This window comes from Festucalex cinctus, chromosome 13 (genome assembly GCF_051991245.1).
Source record: "Festucalex cinctus isolate MCC-2025b chromosome 13, RoL_Fcin_1.0, whole genome shotgun sequence".
NCBI classification, from domain to species: domain Eukaryota; kingdom Metazoa; phylum Chordata; class Actinopteri; order Syngnathiformes; family Syngnathidae; genus Festucalex; species Festucalex cinctus.
The window spans coordinates 14583145-14602059 of NC_135423.1; the positions used below are offsets into that span (position 1 = coordinate 14583145).

At 43.5% G+C, this 18915-nt stretch overlaps 2 protein-coding genes across 10 annotated transcripts in view; one reads left to right on the plus strand and one right to left on the minus strand.

Annotated features, from left to right (window-relative positions):
* The window catches only part of LOC144033067 (C5a anaphylatoxin chemotactic receptor 1-like), a 463289-nt gene that overhangs the window by 344792 nt on the left and 99582 nt on the right, over positions 1 to 18915 (minus strand). The gene's annotated exons all lie outside the window — the stretch shown is intronic.
* The window catches only part of gramd1bb (GRAM domain containing 1Bb), an 89123-nt gene that overhangs the window by 6444 nt on the left and 63764 nt on the right, over positions 1 to 18915 (plus strand). For all 9 annotated transcript variants that reach the window (XM_077540762.1, XM_077540766.1, XM_077540764.1 and 6 more), the window contains exon 2: positions 14221 to 15293. In XM_077540762.1, the coding sequence (XP_077396888.1) occupies positions 14884 to 15293 (410 nt within the window). In that variant the 5' untranslated portion in view covers positions 14221 to 14883. The remainder of the gene's footprint in view (positions 1 to 14220; positions 15294 to 18915) is intronic.

An 18915-nucleotide genomic window follows, 5' to 3' on the forward strand; every position in this document is an offset into this window, starting at 1 on the left:
ATCTTTGGTGGCAAATCCTATAACCAATGTGTCTCTTGATGAATTAATAAAGGGGTGTAGGAAGCAGAAAATAACATCTGCACATTATTTATCATCCAGTCTGATGGAATAGAGTTGCAGCTTAATCTAAATGGCAGATGATGAGGATGTGACTTTCGCTTGTACTATAATGACGAGCAAACCGCCTGCGGCTTCTTCAGCATCTTCCATTTGTCACAATTTCTATGTCCGTTTTCTTGACATTTCCATTTTCTTTTCCACCTTTTCTAAAAGTGATTCAATGAAGTGCAAATGTAAACCGATTTGTTTACCGGCGCACTCGCGGCATAGCTCTTGCTTTATTGTTTGAAACTGCTTGATCTGGTTTGGGGCGGAACGGTGGAAGACTGGTTAGTACGTCCGCCTCCCAGTTCTGAGGACTCGTGCCTGCGTGGGTCTTCTCCGGGTACTCCGGTCTCCTCCCACATTCTAAATTACATGCATGGCAGGTTAATTGGGCGCTCCGAATTGTCCCCAGGTGGGGCTTGTGAGTTTGGATGGTTGTTCGTCTCTGTGTGCCTTGCAATTGGCTGGCAACCAGTTCAGGGTGTAACCTGCCTACTGCCAGCTGAGATAGGCTCCAGCACCCCCCGTGACCCTTGTGAGGAATAAACGGTCAGGAAAATGGATGGATGGATGATCTGATTTGGCGAGGGGGTTTGTCAAACTCAGAGCATACGGTAGGTCTATTTAGTCCCTTTTTAAGGGTGCTTGAGTACCTGTAAATAAATGAAAATAATAACCAGTGACCAGAGGGGGCTGCTCAATAGTGGTGCTTGGACATTCTCTACAGCCAGCTTACAGAGTTGGACCATCAACTCAGTCTTTGTTCATGGAATCATGCAGCAGTTCGCAGACAATAAGAAATAAAGGACAAACCATGTATTTTTTTCTCATTTTACCTGGAAACCAAAGCTTATGTTTTCTCCCCTGTTTTTGCTTAGAGATTCCCTCCCTACTCTGTGGAGAACACAGCAGAAGTGTTATATCCAAGGCCAAGAAACGTTGCACATGGGGCCCAGGAGAGCCTTAGGCAATAGCTGCAGAGATGAGATAGAACTTAAATGTATGGTGTAAGTCCTTTACAGTGTATTTCATCAAGTAGTGCTATATTGCGAGAAAGTAAGGAACGATGCTGTTAAATGTCAGATGGATCGATATTGTATTCAGTCTTTGAAGTAAATTAGATTGTTACATCAGCAATACAAATACACTATATACTAATATTTAATATAAAAAGTATAATAGGAACAACCAACTAAATAAAAACTAAATAATAAAGACTACATGTTTGTTGGCCCCAATTTATATTGGCATGCTACACCCACCTCATTTGATGAATACAGTAATGAATTAAGCTGCATTTAAAAGTGATCACTGAGAAATTCGGGTCAGTCTTTATGATCTTGTTGTAAAGTGTGTGACCCTCTTCCATGTGAGCTAATGAATAACTGAGATGGGACTTTATAAGCAGCCCATTTGGCAGCAATGTGATGTATTTGAATGGCAGAGATAGTTACTTAGTGTGTGCCATGAATTACTCTCAGTGACTGCACATTACAAACACCATCTAACCGGAATTCCTCTCCCTGACAGTACATGCTAACTGCTCTCTTATCGCACATTAGCTTCTGTAAATGATGCATTAGCGTAAAACAAATAGGTAAACATGTCAACAATCACATTCTTATTATGACGTAAGAATAAGCTCCAGTGGTTTTAATCATATATCAAGAAACTGTGAAATTCCATTATTAACATATCTGTATCAATGACTTGAAATTGCTCCCATCATGGAGCTCACAGACATCGTTTTGATGTCCTCCATGTGCAAGTTTTGTTTTTGTCCGTCAAATCCATCCATCCATCCATCTTCCTCCGCTTATCCGGGGTCGGGTCGCGGGGGCAGCAGCTTCAGGAGGGAAACCCAGACTTCCCTCTCCCCAGCCACTTCAACCAGCTCCTCCGGTGGGATCCCAAGGCGTTCCCAGGCCAGCCGAGAGACATAGTCTCTCCAGCGTGTCCTGGGTCGTCCCCGGGGTCTCCCACCGGTGGGACATGCCCGGAACACCTCCCCAGGGAGGCGTCCAGGAGGCATCCGAACCAGATGCCCGAGCCACCTCAGCTGGCTCCTCTCAACGCGGAGGAGCAGCGGCTCGACTCTGAGTCCCTCCCGGATGACCGAGCTTCTCACCCTATCTCTAAGGGAGAGCCCGGACACCCTGCGGAGGAAACTCATTTCGGCCGCTTGTATCCGGGATCTCGTTCTTTCGGTCACGACCCACAGCTCGTGACCATAGGTGAGGGTTGGAACGTAGATCGACCGGTAAATCGAGAGCTTTGCCTTTTGGCTCAGCTCTTTCTTCACCACGACGGACCGATACAGAGACCGCATCACTGCAGACGCTGCACCGATCCGCCTGTCGATCTCCCGCTCCATCCTACCCTCACTCGTGAACAAGACCCCAAGATACTTGAACTCCTCCACTTGGGGCAGGATCTCATCCCCGACCTGAAGACGACACTCCACCCTTTTCCGACTGAGGACCATGGTCTCGGATTTGGAGGTGCTGATCCTCATCCCAGCCGCTTCACACTCGGCTGCGAACCGCTCCAGTGAGAGCTGAAGGTCCCGGCCTGATGAAGCCAACAGCACCACATCATCTGCAAAGAGCAGAGATGCAATGCTGAGGCCACCAAACCGGAACCCCTCCACTCCTCGGCTGCGCCTAGAAATTCTGTCCATAAAAGTTATGAACAGAATCGGTGACAAAGGGCAACCTTGGCGGAGTCCAACCCTCACCGGAAACGAATCCGACTTACTGCCGGCAATGCGGACCAAACTCTGGCAACGGTCGTACAGGGACCGAACAGCCCGTAACAAGGGGCCCGGCACCCCGTACTCCCGAAGCACCCCCCACAGAACTCCCCGAGGGACACGGTCGAACGCCTTCTCCAGATCCACAAAACACATGTGGACTGGTTGAGCGAACTCCCACGCACCCTCGAGGATCCTGCGGAGGGTGTAGAGCTGGTCCACTGTTCCACGGCCAGGACGAAAACCACACTGCTCCTCCTGGATCCGAGATTCGACCTCCCGACGGACCCTCCTCTCCAGCACCCCTGAATAGACCTTACCAGGGAGGCTGAGGAGTGTGATCCCTCTGTAGTTGGAACACACCCTCCGGTCCCCCTTCTTAAAAAGGGGGACCACCACCCCGGTCTGCCAATCCAGAGGCACTGTCCCCGATGTCCACGCGATGTTGTAGAGGCGTGTCAACCACGACAGCCCCACAACATCCAGAGTCTTTAGGAACTCCGGGCGGATCTCATCCACCCCCGGGGCCCTGCCACCGAGGAGCTTTCCAACCACCTCAGTGACTTCGACCCCAGAGATAGGAGAGCCCATCCCAGAGTCCCCAGACTCTGCTTCCTCAAAAGGAGACGTGTTGGTGGAATTGAGGAGGTCTTCGAAGTATTCCCCCCACCGCTTCACGACGTCCCGAGTCGAGGTCAGCAGCACCCCATCGCCACTATACACAGTGTTAATGGTGCACTGCTTTCCCCTCCTGAGACGCCGGATGGTGGACCAGAATTTCCTCGAAGCCGTCCGGAAGTCGTTTTCCATGGCCTCACCGAACTCCTCCCATGTCCGAGTTTTTGCCTCAGCAACCGCCGAAGCCGCGTTCCGCTTGGCCATCCGGTACCTGTCAGCTGCCTCCGGAGTCCGACAGGCCAAAAAGGCCCGATAGGACTCCTTCTTCAGCTTGACGGCATCCCTTACCGCTGGTGTCCACCAGCGGGTTCGAAGATTGCCGCCGCGACAGGCACCGACCACCTTACGGCCACAGCTCCGATCGGCCGCCTCAACAATGGAGGCGCGGAACATGGTCCATTCGGACTCAATGTCCCCCACCTCCCCCGAGACAAGGGAGAAGCTCTGCCGGAGGTGGGCATTGAAACTCTTTCTGACAGGGGATTCCGCCAGACGTTCCCAGCAAACCCTCACAATACGTTTGGGTCTGCCAGGTCGGACCGGCATCTTCCCCCACCATCGGAGCCAACACACCACCAGGTGGTGATCAGTTGACAGCTCCGCCCCTCTCTTCACCCGAGTGTCCAAAACATGCGGCCGCAAATCCGATGACACGACTACAAAGTCGATCATCGAACTGCGGCCTAGGGTGTCCTGGTGCCAAGTGCACATATGGACACCCTTATGCTTGAACATGGTGTTCGTTATGGACAAACCGTGACGAGCACAGAAGTCCAATAACAGAACACCGCTCGGGTTCCGATCAGGGGGGCCGTTCCTCCCAATCACGCCCCTCCAGGTCTCACTGTCATTCCCCACGTGAGCGTTGAAGTCCCCCAGCAGGATGAGGGAGTCCCCAGAGGGAGCGCTCTCCAGCACACCCTCCACGGACTCCAAGAAGGGTGGGTACTCTGAGCTGCTGTTTGGTGCATATGCACAAACAACAGTCAGGACCCGTCCCCCCACCCGAAGGCGGAGGGAGGCTACCCTCTCGTCCACCGGGGTAAACCCCAACGTACAGGCGCCGAGCCGGGGGGCAATAAGTATGCCCACACCTGCTCTGCGCCTCACACCGTGGGCAACTCCAGAGTGGAAGAGAGTCCAACCCCTCTCAAGAGGACTGGTACCAGAGCCCAAGCCGTGTGTGGAGGCGAGTCCGACTATGTCTAGTCGGAACTTCTCGGCCTCGCACACCAGCTCGGGCTCCTTCCCTGCCAGAGAGGTGACATTCCATGTCCCAAGAGCCAGCTTCTGTAGCCGGGGGTCGGTCCGCCAAGGTCTCCTCCCTTGGCCGCCACCCAGCCCACACTGCACCCGACCCCTTTGGCCCCTCCCACCGGTGGTGAGCCCGTGGGAAGAGGGACCCACGTTGCCCCTTCGGGCTGTGCCCGGCCGGGCCCCATGGGTGCAGGCCCGGCCACCAGGCGCTCGCCAGCGAGCCCCGCCTCCAGGCCTGGCTCCAGAGGGGGGCCCCGGTGACCCGCGTCCGGGCGAGGGAAACGCGTCTCCAAAATTTTTTATCATCATAGGGGTCTTCTGAGCCGTTCTTAGTCTGGCCCCTCACCTAGGACCTGTTTGCCATGGGTGACCCTGCCAGGGGCATAAAGCCCCAGACAACATAGCTCCTAGGATCATTGCGACACGCAAACCCCTCCACCACGTTAAGGTGCCGGCTCACGGAGGGGTGTCCGTCAAATGTTCCCATCAATTGAAAATTTGTGGTATTGAGGCAAATTTCTAGTAACTTCTGTCAAGGTTATGTGTTGTTTTGTCTTGGAGACTGTGATCAAGAAGTAGTAATTACCAAATATTGCTAATAACTTGTTTTAATTGCACTTGGTAAATGGCACTTCATTTATATAGCGATTTTCCACCTTATAAGGCCCTCAAAGCGCTTAACATTTTGACTACCCATTCACCTACTGATGACGCAGCATCAGGGGCAATTGGGGGTTCAGTATCTTGCTCAAGGATGCTTCGACGTGGTCACAATGGCATGGGATCGAACCCGCAACCTCTGGGCTGGGAAACGAACACCATGCTACGCTGCCCCCAATTAATGGCCAAATAATGCTGGTCTGACTGGAAAGTTTCCTTTGTCACTTCTCCATCAATGGTGACATTGTCTGAATTTTGTATAGAACTCAAGTGGCATGCATAAAAGGCCACACTCGGTGGGTGTGCAAAGTCGCCATTACTCACACTTCATCACGCAACGGCGGACAGGCCTCCCACATTGTTTGTCTGTGAACTTTAACCCTCCGTGATCACAAAAGGTCAAGCATAGTGGCTGTCAGGCCATATTTGCGTGCTCGTCATCCCCCTGTTTAATTTTGCAAATTGTTGTGCAACAGCTTAATATGCTACAATAACATGACAAAGCATATAAGCATAGTTAGCAAAAATCTTTACGCACGCAAACGCACACATCCATCCATAAATCCATTTATTTTCTTGACCGCTTATTCCTCACAAGGGTCGCGGGGGGTGCTAGCGCCTATTTAAGCTGGCTCTGGGCAGTAGGCAGGGGACACCCTGGACTGGTTGCCAGCCAATCGCAGGGCAGCAAACGCACACACATATGTATTATTTATGGATGGGTATTGCTACCACAAGAGAAATAAAAAGGTCAATATCACCAGGTTTGGGAGGGTTTCTTTAAAAATATATTCCAAAAGTTTTTACTTACCCGTCAAAAAAAAAATAAAAAATAAAAATGTAGTCCAAGTAATCCAACTACAAAAATATTGAAATAATTTTAATCGATTACTTTTGGATTACTCTAATACAAGGAAATATATGCTAATGAAGACAAATAAACACATATTAATACAATATTTATTTAAATGTACAGTACTAGTCTGGAGCTTTTCAGTCTGTTTACAGGATAAATTATTACATTAAAAGTTAAACGTGATGTGCTTCGCTTCCGCATTCCGCAGAACAATGCGAACAATTCCCAGTAGTATGTGTGTCATCTTATTAACTCTTAAATAGTTTTAAACACATGGCTTTAGTTTCTTATATCCAATATTGGGGAAGAGCATTGTTGTTACGTAGCTAGTAACTTTAATTTATTAGGCAAAAAAGGATTGTCTACACTGCTCTTCTATACAACTGTAATATAAAATAAATAAATACATAAAAAAAGTGTTTAAAAAGCATAAAAAAGAAAATGTACATCAACAACACGAGAGACCTTAATTGAAGGAATTGCTTCATTTTGTTCTGTTTAATTCGGAAGCCAAACTTATCACATTTTAACATTAATCTTATCACATTTCATTACACATCACATTGTAATCACATATCAGCAACATACTTCCGCATTTATATACATTTTTTAATTTAAACTTTAAACAATATATATATGAAAATATCATATTGTTTATCACGATGCTGAGTATAATGTGGCTTACTTTTCTTGAAAGTGTTGTGATTTACATTTGCTCGGATCGCCTTTTCATACAACCTATTTGCATAAACCCAACGCACGAGACCCATGATTTTCCATTTAAATAAACAGCTGACAATATGACCACTTGTACAATGTAATCAGTCCAACGCCTGATTAATGTCAGATTTTATAAACATTATAATAATGTTTAATCAGACGCAGACCTTTTCAAGAAAGCTTTAAATTAAACTACACTCACACTAATAAGCACATTATCATTGTTGTCAATTACAATTGCAATGATTGTAACAAAAATTACTTGAATGTAGCAGGTCAGCATCATCAAATCAATATAAATGTTTCTTTCATGGGGGTGTTTTGATGAAGCTAATTGCAGCATGTGGTGGTGTTCATATCAACATAATTATATGTGCTTTAATTTAAAAACAATACAGAGGTGAAGCTTAACCAATGAAGAGTCAAAAGAATGGAAAGGGATGTGCATTGTGATGTTGGGCAGGTAGGTCACATCGCAGTGGTCTGCCAGAGGCGCCTTTCGCCAGTCGCTGGTCTCCACCTATTTAATGCACGTATTTACTTTGTTGCCGCTCTGTAACAATTTCCGGATTATTATACCTGTCAACATGGATGATCAACAGTTGCCAAGTCATAATACAAACTATGTTGACTCCGTAGTCACTAATTTAAACTGTTAAGATGATATGCTGAAGGCATAGTTGTCTGTTTAATATAGACACTTTCAGTGAGCCTTCAGTAAAATCGGTTTTATTTTTTCATTTTTCTTTATTTTCTATCCATGCTCTTGTATTCTGCACCGATAAATAACGGCTCCCTCACTCTAAATAAGGTGCACATTTAGGTTTTGTTTTATTTTATTTTTTTATCCATGGTAAATAGGCTTCAAGATGCCAATAAAATGAAAGAAGATAAATATTGTTTTGATGCACAATAGCAGATTTGTGACTGCTTGACACTCAGCACTCACTCATTTTATTCATGGTCCCGCTGGGCTTTAAAATGACGGTAATGGTTTTATGTCACAGTGTCTTCACAGTGGAGCAAAGACGGCAACATCCTCTGCATGGACTGATCTGGAGATTTTATTTCTGTAAGAAGTCTTGCTAGTGGGTTGTTAGTACACTTAGCACTGCTCTTGTTGCTCGGCTTTGATTTGAGGGTTTCCTCTCAAATAAAACCACTTTGAATGCAACTCACACTCCCCGACATCCCCTTTCTTCTCAGCTGTTTTGAGACTGCCAGGCCTGGGAAAATTCCCTTTTACCCACTAGGAAATGACATTTGTAAGTAAAGCAGTCCACTGGTGCAGTACAGCAGTGATTGAAGTAGATTAGATTTCAAATTTTGGCTTTTCAGGGTTTTTCCAGTGGATGGGAAATTACAGTCCAGCAGGTCGAAAGAATCGTGTAATGTTTGTCTGTCCGTTCATCATTGATCTCTTTCATTACGTTGGCATAAATGGCAAGCTTGCGACAACTCTTGGCACCAGGCAGAAAAGTCATATGTAATTCAACGCCGGCTGATGGCGAACATCTATGTGGTTAGTCATGCATAGTGACATGACGAGGTTTTTCATGGCTAATTGAGCTTGTTGAAAGGGCGTTGGAAAGGAATTACTTTGATTGGGTCTGTTTTGTGGATGAGTATTAATATTGTTAGCAGGACCTTACTTTAATTCCTCCAAACAAAACAAAACAAAGGTATTTCAACTTTGTTTATTTATTGAGTGCATTATTTGCTTTGTATGTAACCTTTCACGTTCAACTTTTTTTTTTGTTTTTTTTTGTTTTTTCTTGTTTTAGCCCAGACACATATGACTGCCAACGCCTCCGGTCCTTTGTCGTCATGGCTAATTTGTCTGAACTCTGTGAGAACTTCCAGCCATCTGTTACAACACAGCATTCTCTACTGTGATTTATTTATTTGTCAAGTTAAAAAAATGATAGCAGGCAGACGTGAACATCTGGTCTCAGGTTAGAACTTTCTGTTCTGAAGACTTGTTGATTACTCTTGTGTTCATGAACTCTGAAGGCCACTCTGGTGTTTACATTAGTTGCCCACAAAATGGTAGCACAGGTATACACAGGTTTTAACCGTTAACCTGTTTGCACTACATTTTGCAATTGTATCTGTTAAAATTCCCTGCATCATCAATTTTTGGGCGGGATGGTAGTCGAGTGGTTAGCACGTCCGCTTCCCAGTTCTGAGGTCTCCGGTTCGAGTCCAGGCTCGGACCTTCCTGGGTGGAGTTTGCATGTTCTCCCCGTGCCCGCGTGGGTCTTCTCCGGGTACTCCGGTCTCCTCCCACATTCCAAAGACATGCATGGCAGGTTAATTGGGCGCTCCGAATTGTCCCTTGGTGTGCGTGTGAGTGTGGATGGTTGTTCGTCTCTGTGTGCCCTGCGATTGGTTGGCAACCAGTCCAGGGTGTCCCCCGCCTACTACCCAGAGCCAGCTGAGATAGGCGCCAGCAGCCCCCGCGACCCTTGTGAGGAGTAAGCGGTCAAGAAAATGGATGGATGGATGGATCAATTTTTGGTCAAATTTGGGATTGGTGACATGTTAAAATAGTACAATTATGTGTACATTAATCATGTTGACGCCATGACACCGCAGATCTACAGTAGATGTCTTGTTATTTATCGGCACTTAATGTCGACTCGGAAAATTGGAACGTAATTGACCTACTTCAGACAAATGCACTGCTTATCTTTCTGCTTTATCTTCATGCAGAACAAATTGAATAATTTGGCCTTCCGCATCTTGTGATGTTTTTTTTTTCATCTCCTGTCAATTTGTTAATGTATTAGGGCCTGATCATGGTAACACTGACCAGCTTTCATTGGATAGTATGAACTGTAGTAATAAGGAATGAGTTACCATAACCATCATTCAACTGGATACAAAAAGCCTAAAAACCTCAGTTTGAATGCCAGGTTTTTGCGATATAAAAATATGAGACTGAAATCAATCATTTCAAAATTCCATCATAAATGTGACCTATAACAAGCATAAAATATGGAGTTAAGAAGTCAAATCATCTGGTGGTCGCAGGTCTTGCGTTCAATGAGTTTGAACATAATTGGTTAATTCTGAACCCAGCTACATCCCCAGCTGTAAATAAGAAGGATGTGCACACAATTGCATTATCTCGGCCGGGCTCCACCATTGCAGCATCACGTGTGTCGCAGCTTACCGGGCATTTGGTGGCATCCTTGCGGTTGGGTTCAGCTGGACTGAGAAATGAACAAATCAGTTCATGAAGTGATTTCAGTCACTGGGGTTTGAACAAGTTGTTCACGAATGAGACAACAAAATTGTCCTGTCGAACATGATTGGTGTCGTCCCTGCCGCCCACTCGCACAAAAATTGCTTGCTGTGCAAAAGCATAGTGACAGACTTAAACTGCATTGCAGTCTTCAATTTCTAGTAGGCATATGTGTACCAGTGCACCACTTATGCATACATCAGATTATAATGTAACTCTGCAGTTAACTAATGCAGTTAACACACACATGCACACGCACCCCCGCATCTGATGGAATAAATGATACACATTCTTGCTTCTTGCTCCTTTTTTTTTTTTTTTTTTGCTTCTTGCTCCTATGCTTGGTTCTCAAAGTCATTTTCATACAAGGAGAGGTCCTGCAATTAGTTTAACGCTACTAAAATATGACACTTGTTTCTCAGAACCCGTTGCTTGTCGTGTCAAAGTAAAAGTTTTACCAGATGCTAATCTTCATTGGGAGTCAATGACCAATGAGCATGGCCTCGGCCCTCGACATCTAAGTTTTGTCCACATGGTGTCGGTCAACAAGTCCCACTTTGGTCATTCCAGCAATGATTACAGCAATGATTCTACCAATGACCCTGCAGCCAAATAGTTGTTGTCTTGGAGCACTGCGTTCTCTTACACTAAAGAAGAACACCATATTCCCCATAGTAAATAAATGATTTATTTATTTATTTTAATGTGTTTGGCTACAGTTAGCAGACGTTGTGTCCCATCATAGCATCTCATACTTAATTCATGAATGTATGTTTCATCTATGTAACATCTCCAAGTGGAATTATTATGCATAGGTGAATGTTAAGAGATCCTGGGAGAATACATATAAAATCTTTAGTAGATTTCCATCCACCCATCCATTTACTTAGCCGCTTTTCCTCACAAGGGTTTTTGAGTAGATTTGTAGAGGTTATTGCTCCATTGGCGTTATCAAGTCTTTGCTGTATGCTATTGCAGGAACTGTAGCAGTATTCCCCTCCTGAAAGGGGTGCAAAAGGGTACCACACACAGGCTGGGGAAGAACACATTGATAGACCGATTATCAGCTGGGCTGATTACGCCATGATGCATCTTCTGCCAACACGAGGTTGCGTGCATAATGACGTCACAAATATGTGACACTACCCTAGGAGAGGGGAGGGGTTGAGGAGTTGGGCACAACTTTGAGCCACAACCACAACAGATGGACCAACGTGGCATATCGATTATTATTGGCGGATTTCTTTTTCTGATTTATCTCTATATTGTCAAATTGGTCGATAATTGCCGATAATTATCAGCAGATTTCTTTATTATCTGGTTGATCTGTATAACGTCAAATTGGTCGATAATTGCCTCCGATATTACCCTGCATCCATAATAAAAAATGTCTACGGTCTAGAAAAAATCAAATTACAAATCCGAAAGGCTGTTAAATAAACATGCTTAAAGACATTTAAATCAATGGATGTAGTTCGTATTATTATAATTTTTTGAAAGAAATATTTGTTTTTTACCATTTTTTTTAATTTATTTTTTTAACTGCAAATAAATATTGGCCCCAAATACTGGTTATCAGTCTACTTGACTATTGTCCCTAAAAAAACAGCGATATATCTCTAGAACGCCGTTGGTACCCACTGCTATATGCATGATTGCCACCTACAGGAATGGAGTGGAACATTATCACTCAGTATCAGTCAAAATGATCTTTGGACATATAGTATGTATATACACCATGTTTGTCCATTTTCAAATATGAACATTTCCTGTCAATTTAAATGGTTAATTGGGCTAATCCAATAACATATGGTTTTTCATAGGTTCTGTCAGCGTTTGCATTCCTCCCTAATCTCTGAAAACAACACGCTGCTAAGAATAGAAAGGCGCTGAACAATTAAGTTCAACTTTGATCGTCAGTAATGATGTGTTCAAGGAAATCAATGTCTATTCTGTCCTACACCGTGTATCCACTACGGAGAGGTAACTGTCATCTCAGTCGCAGCTGTAACAGCAAAGCTCCTCTGTGGTAGGTCCATCTGTTCACGGCATTAATGCATGCATGACAAAGTTCTCAAGCTGCGCCGACACAAGATGGCTAGACTGCTCGACTTCCTCCTGCTGTGCGGTCTGCTTTTTAATATTATTATGAGTGCTCATATGCACAGGTGCGCCGTCTCTTGCTATAAAACTGTGTACTCTTTTTTTTTTTTTTTTTTTTTTTTTTTAAATGAACCTTGCTTCCTAACTAAGTGCAAAATAATCAACTTATCAAAACTTTTTGAAGTAGCTTGGGCACACTACACTAAATTCATTCACAGCTCACCTGAGTTGAGCCTGGAAATGGCAGACTGTGACCCAAAGCTGCCAGAACGTGTGAGGCTGTAATGAGAAACGTTGTCTGACCATGATTAATTCATGATGTTTTCCTGCTTCCACACTCCAGCCTCCAGGTCACAGGGAGTGTGTGCTGGCATTTTGCCCGCGACCATGCATAAAAGATGGTTTGCATGTTTGCTGTCACTTCCTTTTCTTTCCTGTGTCATGGCTCCTGCTTTGAATTTCTGGCCAAAAATCCAATGAGATTTGATCGTCAGCAAGAGTTTGATGTTCTCTTTAAAAATTCAAGTCTTCAACATATGATTTGAACAAAATAAATAAAATAAAATCAGCGACCCTTGTGAGGAGCAAGCGGTTCAGAAAATAGATGGATGGATGGATGGATGGATGGATGGATGGATGGATGGGAAGAAGTAGTTACTTAGTGAAGTAGATGTTTGGTCATATAGTCTCATTTTGAGTACAGTAGTTGTAAATTGTCATTCCCAAAGACTGGTTTTCATCTTTAAAAAATATAAAATAAAAAATAAAAATTGGGGATGTTTTTCAGACTGACATCAGTACGAGTATTCAACTCTTGAGTAGTTATCAATATCATTACCAAGTACCGATATGTATCAAAAGATGCCACTATAGTAGCATCTTTTGATACATAATATAAAAAAACAAAAAAAACAAAACCTCTCTCTCTCTATTCTTCCAATTTGTAGTTCCTGATTATAAAACGGCTACAAGACGTGCAAAACACGAAAACTTATAATAAGGCTGGTTATCTGCCTGGATTTGGTATCAGTACTCACCCTTCCCTAAATAATTTGTGATTTAAATAATGAAATCATTTACAAATAAATATTTCTGTTTAGTCATCATATCATTTGTATGTGTATATGCTCCAGTACATATTTCATGTGATGTGGGAATTATTGGAAGTTTTTTTTTTCTATTCTTAAGTTTAAAAAATTATTTTAGAAATAAGAGTTTATAGTTTTACACATATATTTTATAGTTATAATCAGCTGTGCCAAAACATCGTAACATCAGCCGTCCATGATGGATCCCATCGTTTGGCGATTGCTTCCGCATTTTCGGCAAATACTTTATGACATGAAGCCACAAAAAAAAAAAAAATAAATACAAACACAAACTGAACACCAACTGAAGCGGCTTTACGTCAATCGAGCCGGGTCAGTACTTTTTAGTCTGTGTATTTTTACAAGGCTTCACGTCATAAAGCACTCACCGAAAATGCGGATGCACTCGTCAACGATGGGCCATTGTAACAACGGTTTTGCCAGGCTCCGGATTAAATACATTTATAAGGAAGACAGTGGCTAGGGAGCTGAAACAGTTGGGCTGGTGCATGGTGGTGGCTTTTGACAGTTGGTGCAGGATACGACTATGTGGGAGTGAGAATTTTATTTGTTTTTTACATCCATTCACAATAGTGCTGCTTTCTTTTCTGTGATTGAATTAATGGTGTCTACCTGTGTGCGTGTGTGGCTGTCTTATATGCTGTTTGTGTTATCAGTTGCTTAACTTGGCCATCATCACACTCAGGCTTGCCTGAACCCTGCAGTCCTATCACCTCCCTCTAACCCTTAGGCTGTAACTGCGTGGAGACAATGACACCCTGGAGCACAAGACTGGACCTCAAGCCCAGCCCTGCAACAAACAGCATCAACATCACAATAACCTCATCAAACCACCGCACTGACTTCAAACTACAGCAAGAATTGTATTAACGGTGCCTTCTGCATTACTATTACCAGACTAAGCAAAGGTGACAGCTTTGGCAGCGAGGTCTTAACCAAAAAGGCAGTGTGTGTAACTTGGCCTGCAGGTCCCCAGAAAGGACCAGGGGAGTTGGGTTACACTCCCTGACATGCCTTATACATGTTTCATCTGCTGCTCAGAACAAAAGTCCCCTTTGTTATCTAATACAGCCTTCTCCCAAGCCTGAGAAGTTGAGTTTTGCACCATATGATTGCTCTTCAGCCTGTAAGCCAGCCACTCACAAAATAGATGCATATCATTAAACAGACTATCAGACCCCAGATAGCTGTTATCAGGACTCCTCAGCTAGTCCCTCAGTCTACAGGCTGGCGTTTGACAAGGACTTGCGCAGAGCACTCGGACAACTGAGGAAGTGTGAGGATACCAAATTGACAAGGATATACATTGTGCCTGCCTCTTTCAGTTCTTCAGGAGTCTCTCAACCTTTGAGTGGCAGTGGAGTCATTCTTGGATTGACATATTGTAGTTACCATGAGTGACTCACTTAGACCACCTTCCCTCCAAGTGAGCGTTCCAAACGATGCCCCGGTATATTCCGATGGAGGTACCAACACCGTGTCGGATTGCTCCATGCGATCCAGCTCCTCGACCCCGACGCTCCGCCGCAAACGCTTCAAGATGCGCCGCATGAGAAACGTCCCGAGCGAGAGGGCATTGGAAACGGGGCAGCTAAGCGGCGGTCACCTCAAGGCTCGGTCGCGCTCCGGCTCCAAGGAATACCTTCAACTGCCATCCATTGAGATCACGCCGTCCAGTGATGAAGATGCTCCCTCGTCCTGGTCTCGCTGCTCTACGCCCAGTGCCTCCCCACGACGGAAGCGGTTCCTGTTGAGGAAGTGGCTGAAAGTCAGAGAGAAGAAGGAGCAAGGCAGTGAGAGCAGGTTGGTATGGGCTTTCCCGATATAGCTTTCCTTTTCTCACTACTGCTCCACTCATCGACCATATCCATGCTGCTTCAGAGCATATGCTAATTCACTAATGTGTATCATATGCCACTAACTTCTTTAGATCAGCCTTGAGGTTTTATTTTCTATCAAACAATCACTCTTAGAGCATAGGTCTCAAACTTCAGTCCTCCAGGGCCGCAGTCCTGCATGCTTTAGAGGTTTCCCTCTTCCAACGCAGCTGATTCAAAGGATCAGCTCATCAGTAAGCTCCGCAGAAAACTAATAACAATCCTTATCATTTTGTTGAGGTGTGTTGGGGGGAGGGAAACCTTAAAACTCGCAGGACTGAGGCCCTCGAGGACCTGATTTAGAGACCGATGATTTAGAGCAGGAGTAGGCAACCCTGGTCCTCGAGAGTTTTAGATGTCTCCATCCTCCAACACAGGTAATTCCAATGATCAGCTCTGGACTGTGGCTCCCAACGACCAGGGTTGCCTACTCCGACTTAGATGAATTTGTTCAGTTCAAGGCAATGAATATTAGAACAGTTGCTAATATGATGCCGTGCTGCACAATGAACTTTTGTTACAAACAATTCAGGATTTTGAAGATTGTTTGGTTAGCCAGATATATTTGGGTGCAGAAAATATTTTATTTCTGATCAATACTGCTCTGTACATCTCTTTGGAGCATAACTGCAGACTTTTTTGAAATTTTTGAAATCCAAGAGCACAGCCATTATAAATTTTACGTTTGCCTTTTAAGCAGTACGTGGCACACTTCTTGCATAAGATAATCTTAATATTTGGCCTCCTCTTGGATACCTTGTTGTTAAATGTCTTGCCTGAAGTGAGCAGGTAAACATGTGGTCTTATTTTAAATGATGATATCATTTCAGAAAATGGTAAACAAACCCAGTATCTGTTTTTCCTCCATATTTAACTATTGATGAGACATTCCACTTCGGATCCCAAAGGAACCTTCGTGCAAGCATTCGAGATCACACAAATTAAGATAAAATAGATTACATCATTGAACAGAGATAATCAAGCCCGAGAACAAGGTTCAGTGCAGTTCCGACAAGAGTTCTCCACCAGTCTTGTTTGAGGAGATATATGTAATGTGTACCAGGTAGCTCTGCTAATCCTCCGAGGCCAGTTACAGGAATTGGTTCATTACTCACACCATCAGTAGCTTGTCTTTCTCCAAGACTCCATCTCTCCAGAAGTGTCATTTCTGAGGATGAAACTGTCATTATATCCACTGGACCATCAGTACAAACCTGCTTCACCTCACCTTGAAGTCTCCTATTTTTCGGTTTAGTACTTATAAAGATAGCATTATGGCATCAAGACAGCATATTTCTTCTAAATCCAGTGGTGTAGGAGTATCATAAATTATCTACATATTAATGGTTTTGCGATGTACAATTGTGAGAACACTATGTGCTGCTTTGCAGGCAGAACATTTTTTTCCCCAGTGCGCTTTGCTAAGCTGTGGGTTGTTTTTTGCACTCATATCCAGAGGTCGGCTTTCCGTCAATACTGATGGAAGGTCCATCAGTCTGTCAATGACGGATGCCCATTTTGTTGACGGCTTGACAAATGGTGATTGACGGAACATTGATGGGATGCCTACTTTGAATGACGTAAACATTTTTGTTGACTCTGTTCAAGAAAGTTTCCCATTTTGAGCCATACTAATTATCTACTTGTGATGAACAAAACCAGTGATAATCAGTCAATTAACTCAGATCAGTGACTACAACTACAAATGACGTGTTGTCCACCACCATCTAATTCAATCCTAGAGAGCTTTTGAACAAGTAAAATCAGAGAGAACACAGTCTGCTTTCTTATCCTTACCCTAGCATGCCAATATTAATAATGACAATAATTCTAAAAACAAAAGATAAATATGAGGTTAGAATTATATCCAGTACATTTTTTGGGTGCAAAGTCATACGTATACAGTTTTCTAACAGTGTCCAAACCTTTGGACTAGGTTTGCATGATTATGTATTTTCACCTAAACTGACTGGTCTTCAAGCTACCCAGTTAATATACAAACATTACGAGTACATATAGTTAATGGGATACTTGGCTCTCTTGCTTTACAAGGGTTGCTCTTGTAGACGGAGTGAGGATTCAGAAATTGACCAAACTGTAAGTATTGGAAAACTGAATTGTAATCGTATGACATATTATATTACTTTCCAACTGTACTTTTAAATCGTGCAATCTCTTTTGTAATGGTATATTGTTTTTCAGTGTGCTATGTTGTCTTTGCATTTATGTTCCAAACTTTTTTTCTTTTCTTTTTTTTATAATCAAGCTTCATTTAAAAGAATAGTGCTTTGTTTTATCTTGTAAAGAATTTGAAATATATTATAGAGCCATGTGTGCAGTAGTGATTGCATAGAAAAAAGCAGATGATTGAGCACTTTGATTAAACATTCATTACGAGTCCATCAACCGGAAGGTCACGTTAACCACACAATAGCTGATGTCATTTAAAAAGACTCACTTCACTGACCCGGCCACAGACTCAGGTTCAGCAGTGACTTACGAGTACCAGTTTTGTATTCCGTAAAGGTTCACTTAGTTAAACAGGCAAGGATTTAACACCAGGATACAACTTGTGGCCAAAAATTAGAGCGTAAGGTACTGGGCAGACATCATCAGTTCCCTAAAATGCTGGAAGGCTTCAGTCAATGCGACAACAACCTGGAAGATGGGAAGCGAAACCAGAGCAGGTGACCAGCTGGTGCTTAGTTTGTATAACTGCATTATTGTCTGAAAATAAATAATACAGTATTAATGAGGTTAGCAGCTGACATTAGACAATGAATGAATGCATGAATGAGAGGCAGGTGGGCATGGGTGCATGCATGGCAGTGAGCGAACACGTGTGATGCTTAAGTGGATCAATTTGTGGTTGTTTCAAATTGAAGAAAAAAAATTGCATTTCATATATTGTAGGTTGATGTGTACTCTTGTTGATTAAGCTGCACACTAATTAAACTAGAAATTGCCATTTTACGAGAACTAATTAAGAAGCAATCAATTACAACCGATCTATACAATTCTTACTTGATCTCTGCTGGTGATGTATGTCAGTGTAGTGTTATATAGGTTACACCTCCTTGCTGTCATGTTCAAAGTGTTATTGCATTAATTCAACACCACTATTAATAATTTAGTGTAAACCTATGCCACGTTAACTTGGATCCTGTTTTTATTAAGATAAATGTCAAATATATAACCTAAACTCGTTGAAAATACAATTAATTGGAGGTACAAAATACTGCACGTGTATGAGAAATTTTCCAACTGATCTTAGTTTTGGTATGTTGCCTGTACCAGCCTGAGCAGGGTGGCTGCAGTCTAACATACCAATCAATCACTCAACTATAAAATCTTTAAATTGTCTGCATTTTTTTGTTAGCCTTTAACCAAGGCAGTGGGAATGTTTGTGGCTGCTTTAAACTTGCCACGCAACCGCAGATTTCATTCTTTTATGAAATATGTTTCTTTTTCTTTTAGAATAGTGATTGCTAAAGTTACCAGAATCAACATGAATTATTCATCAGTCATTGTAGGATATTTGGTTTATG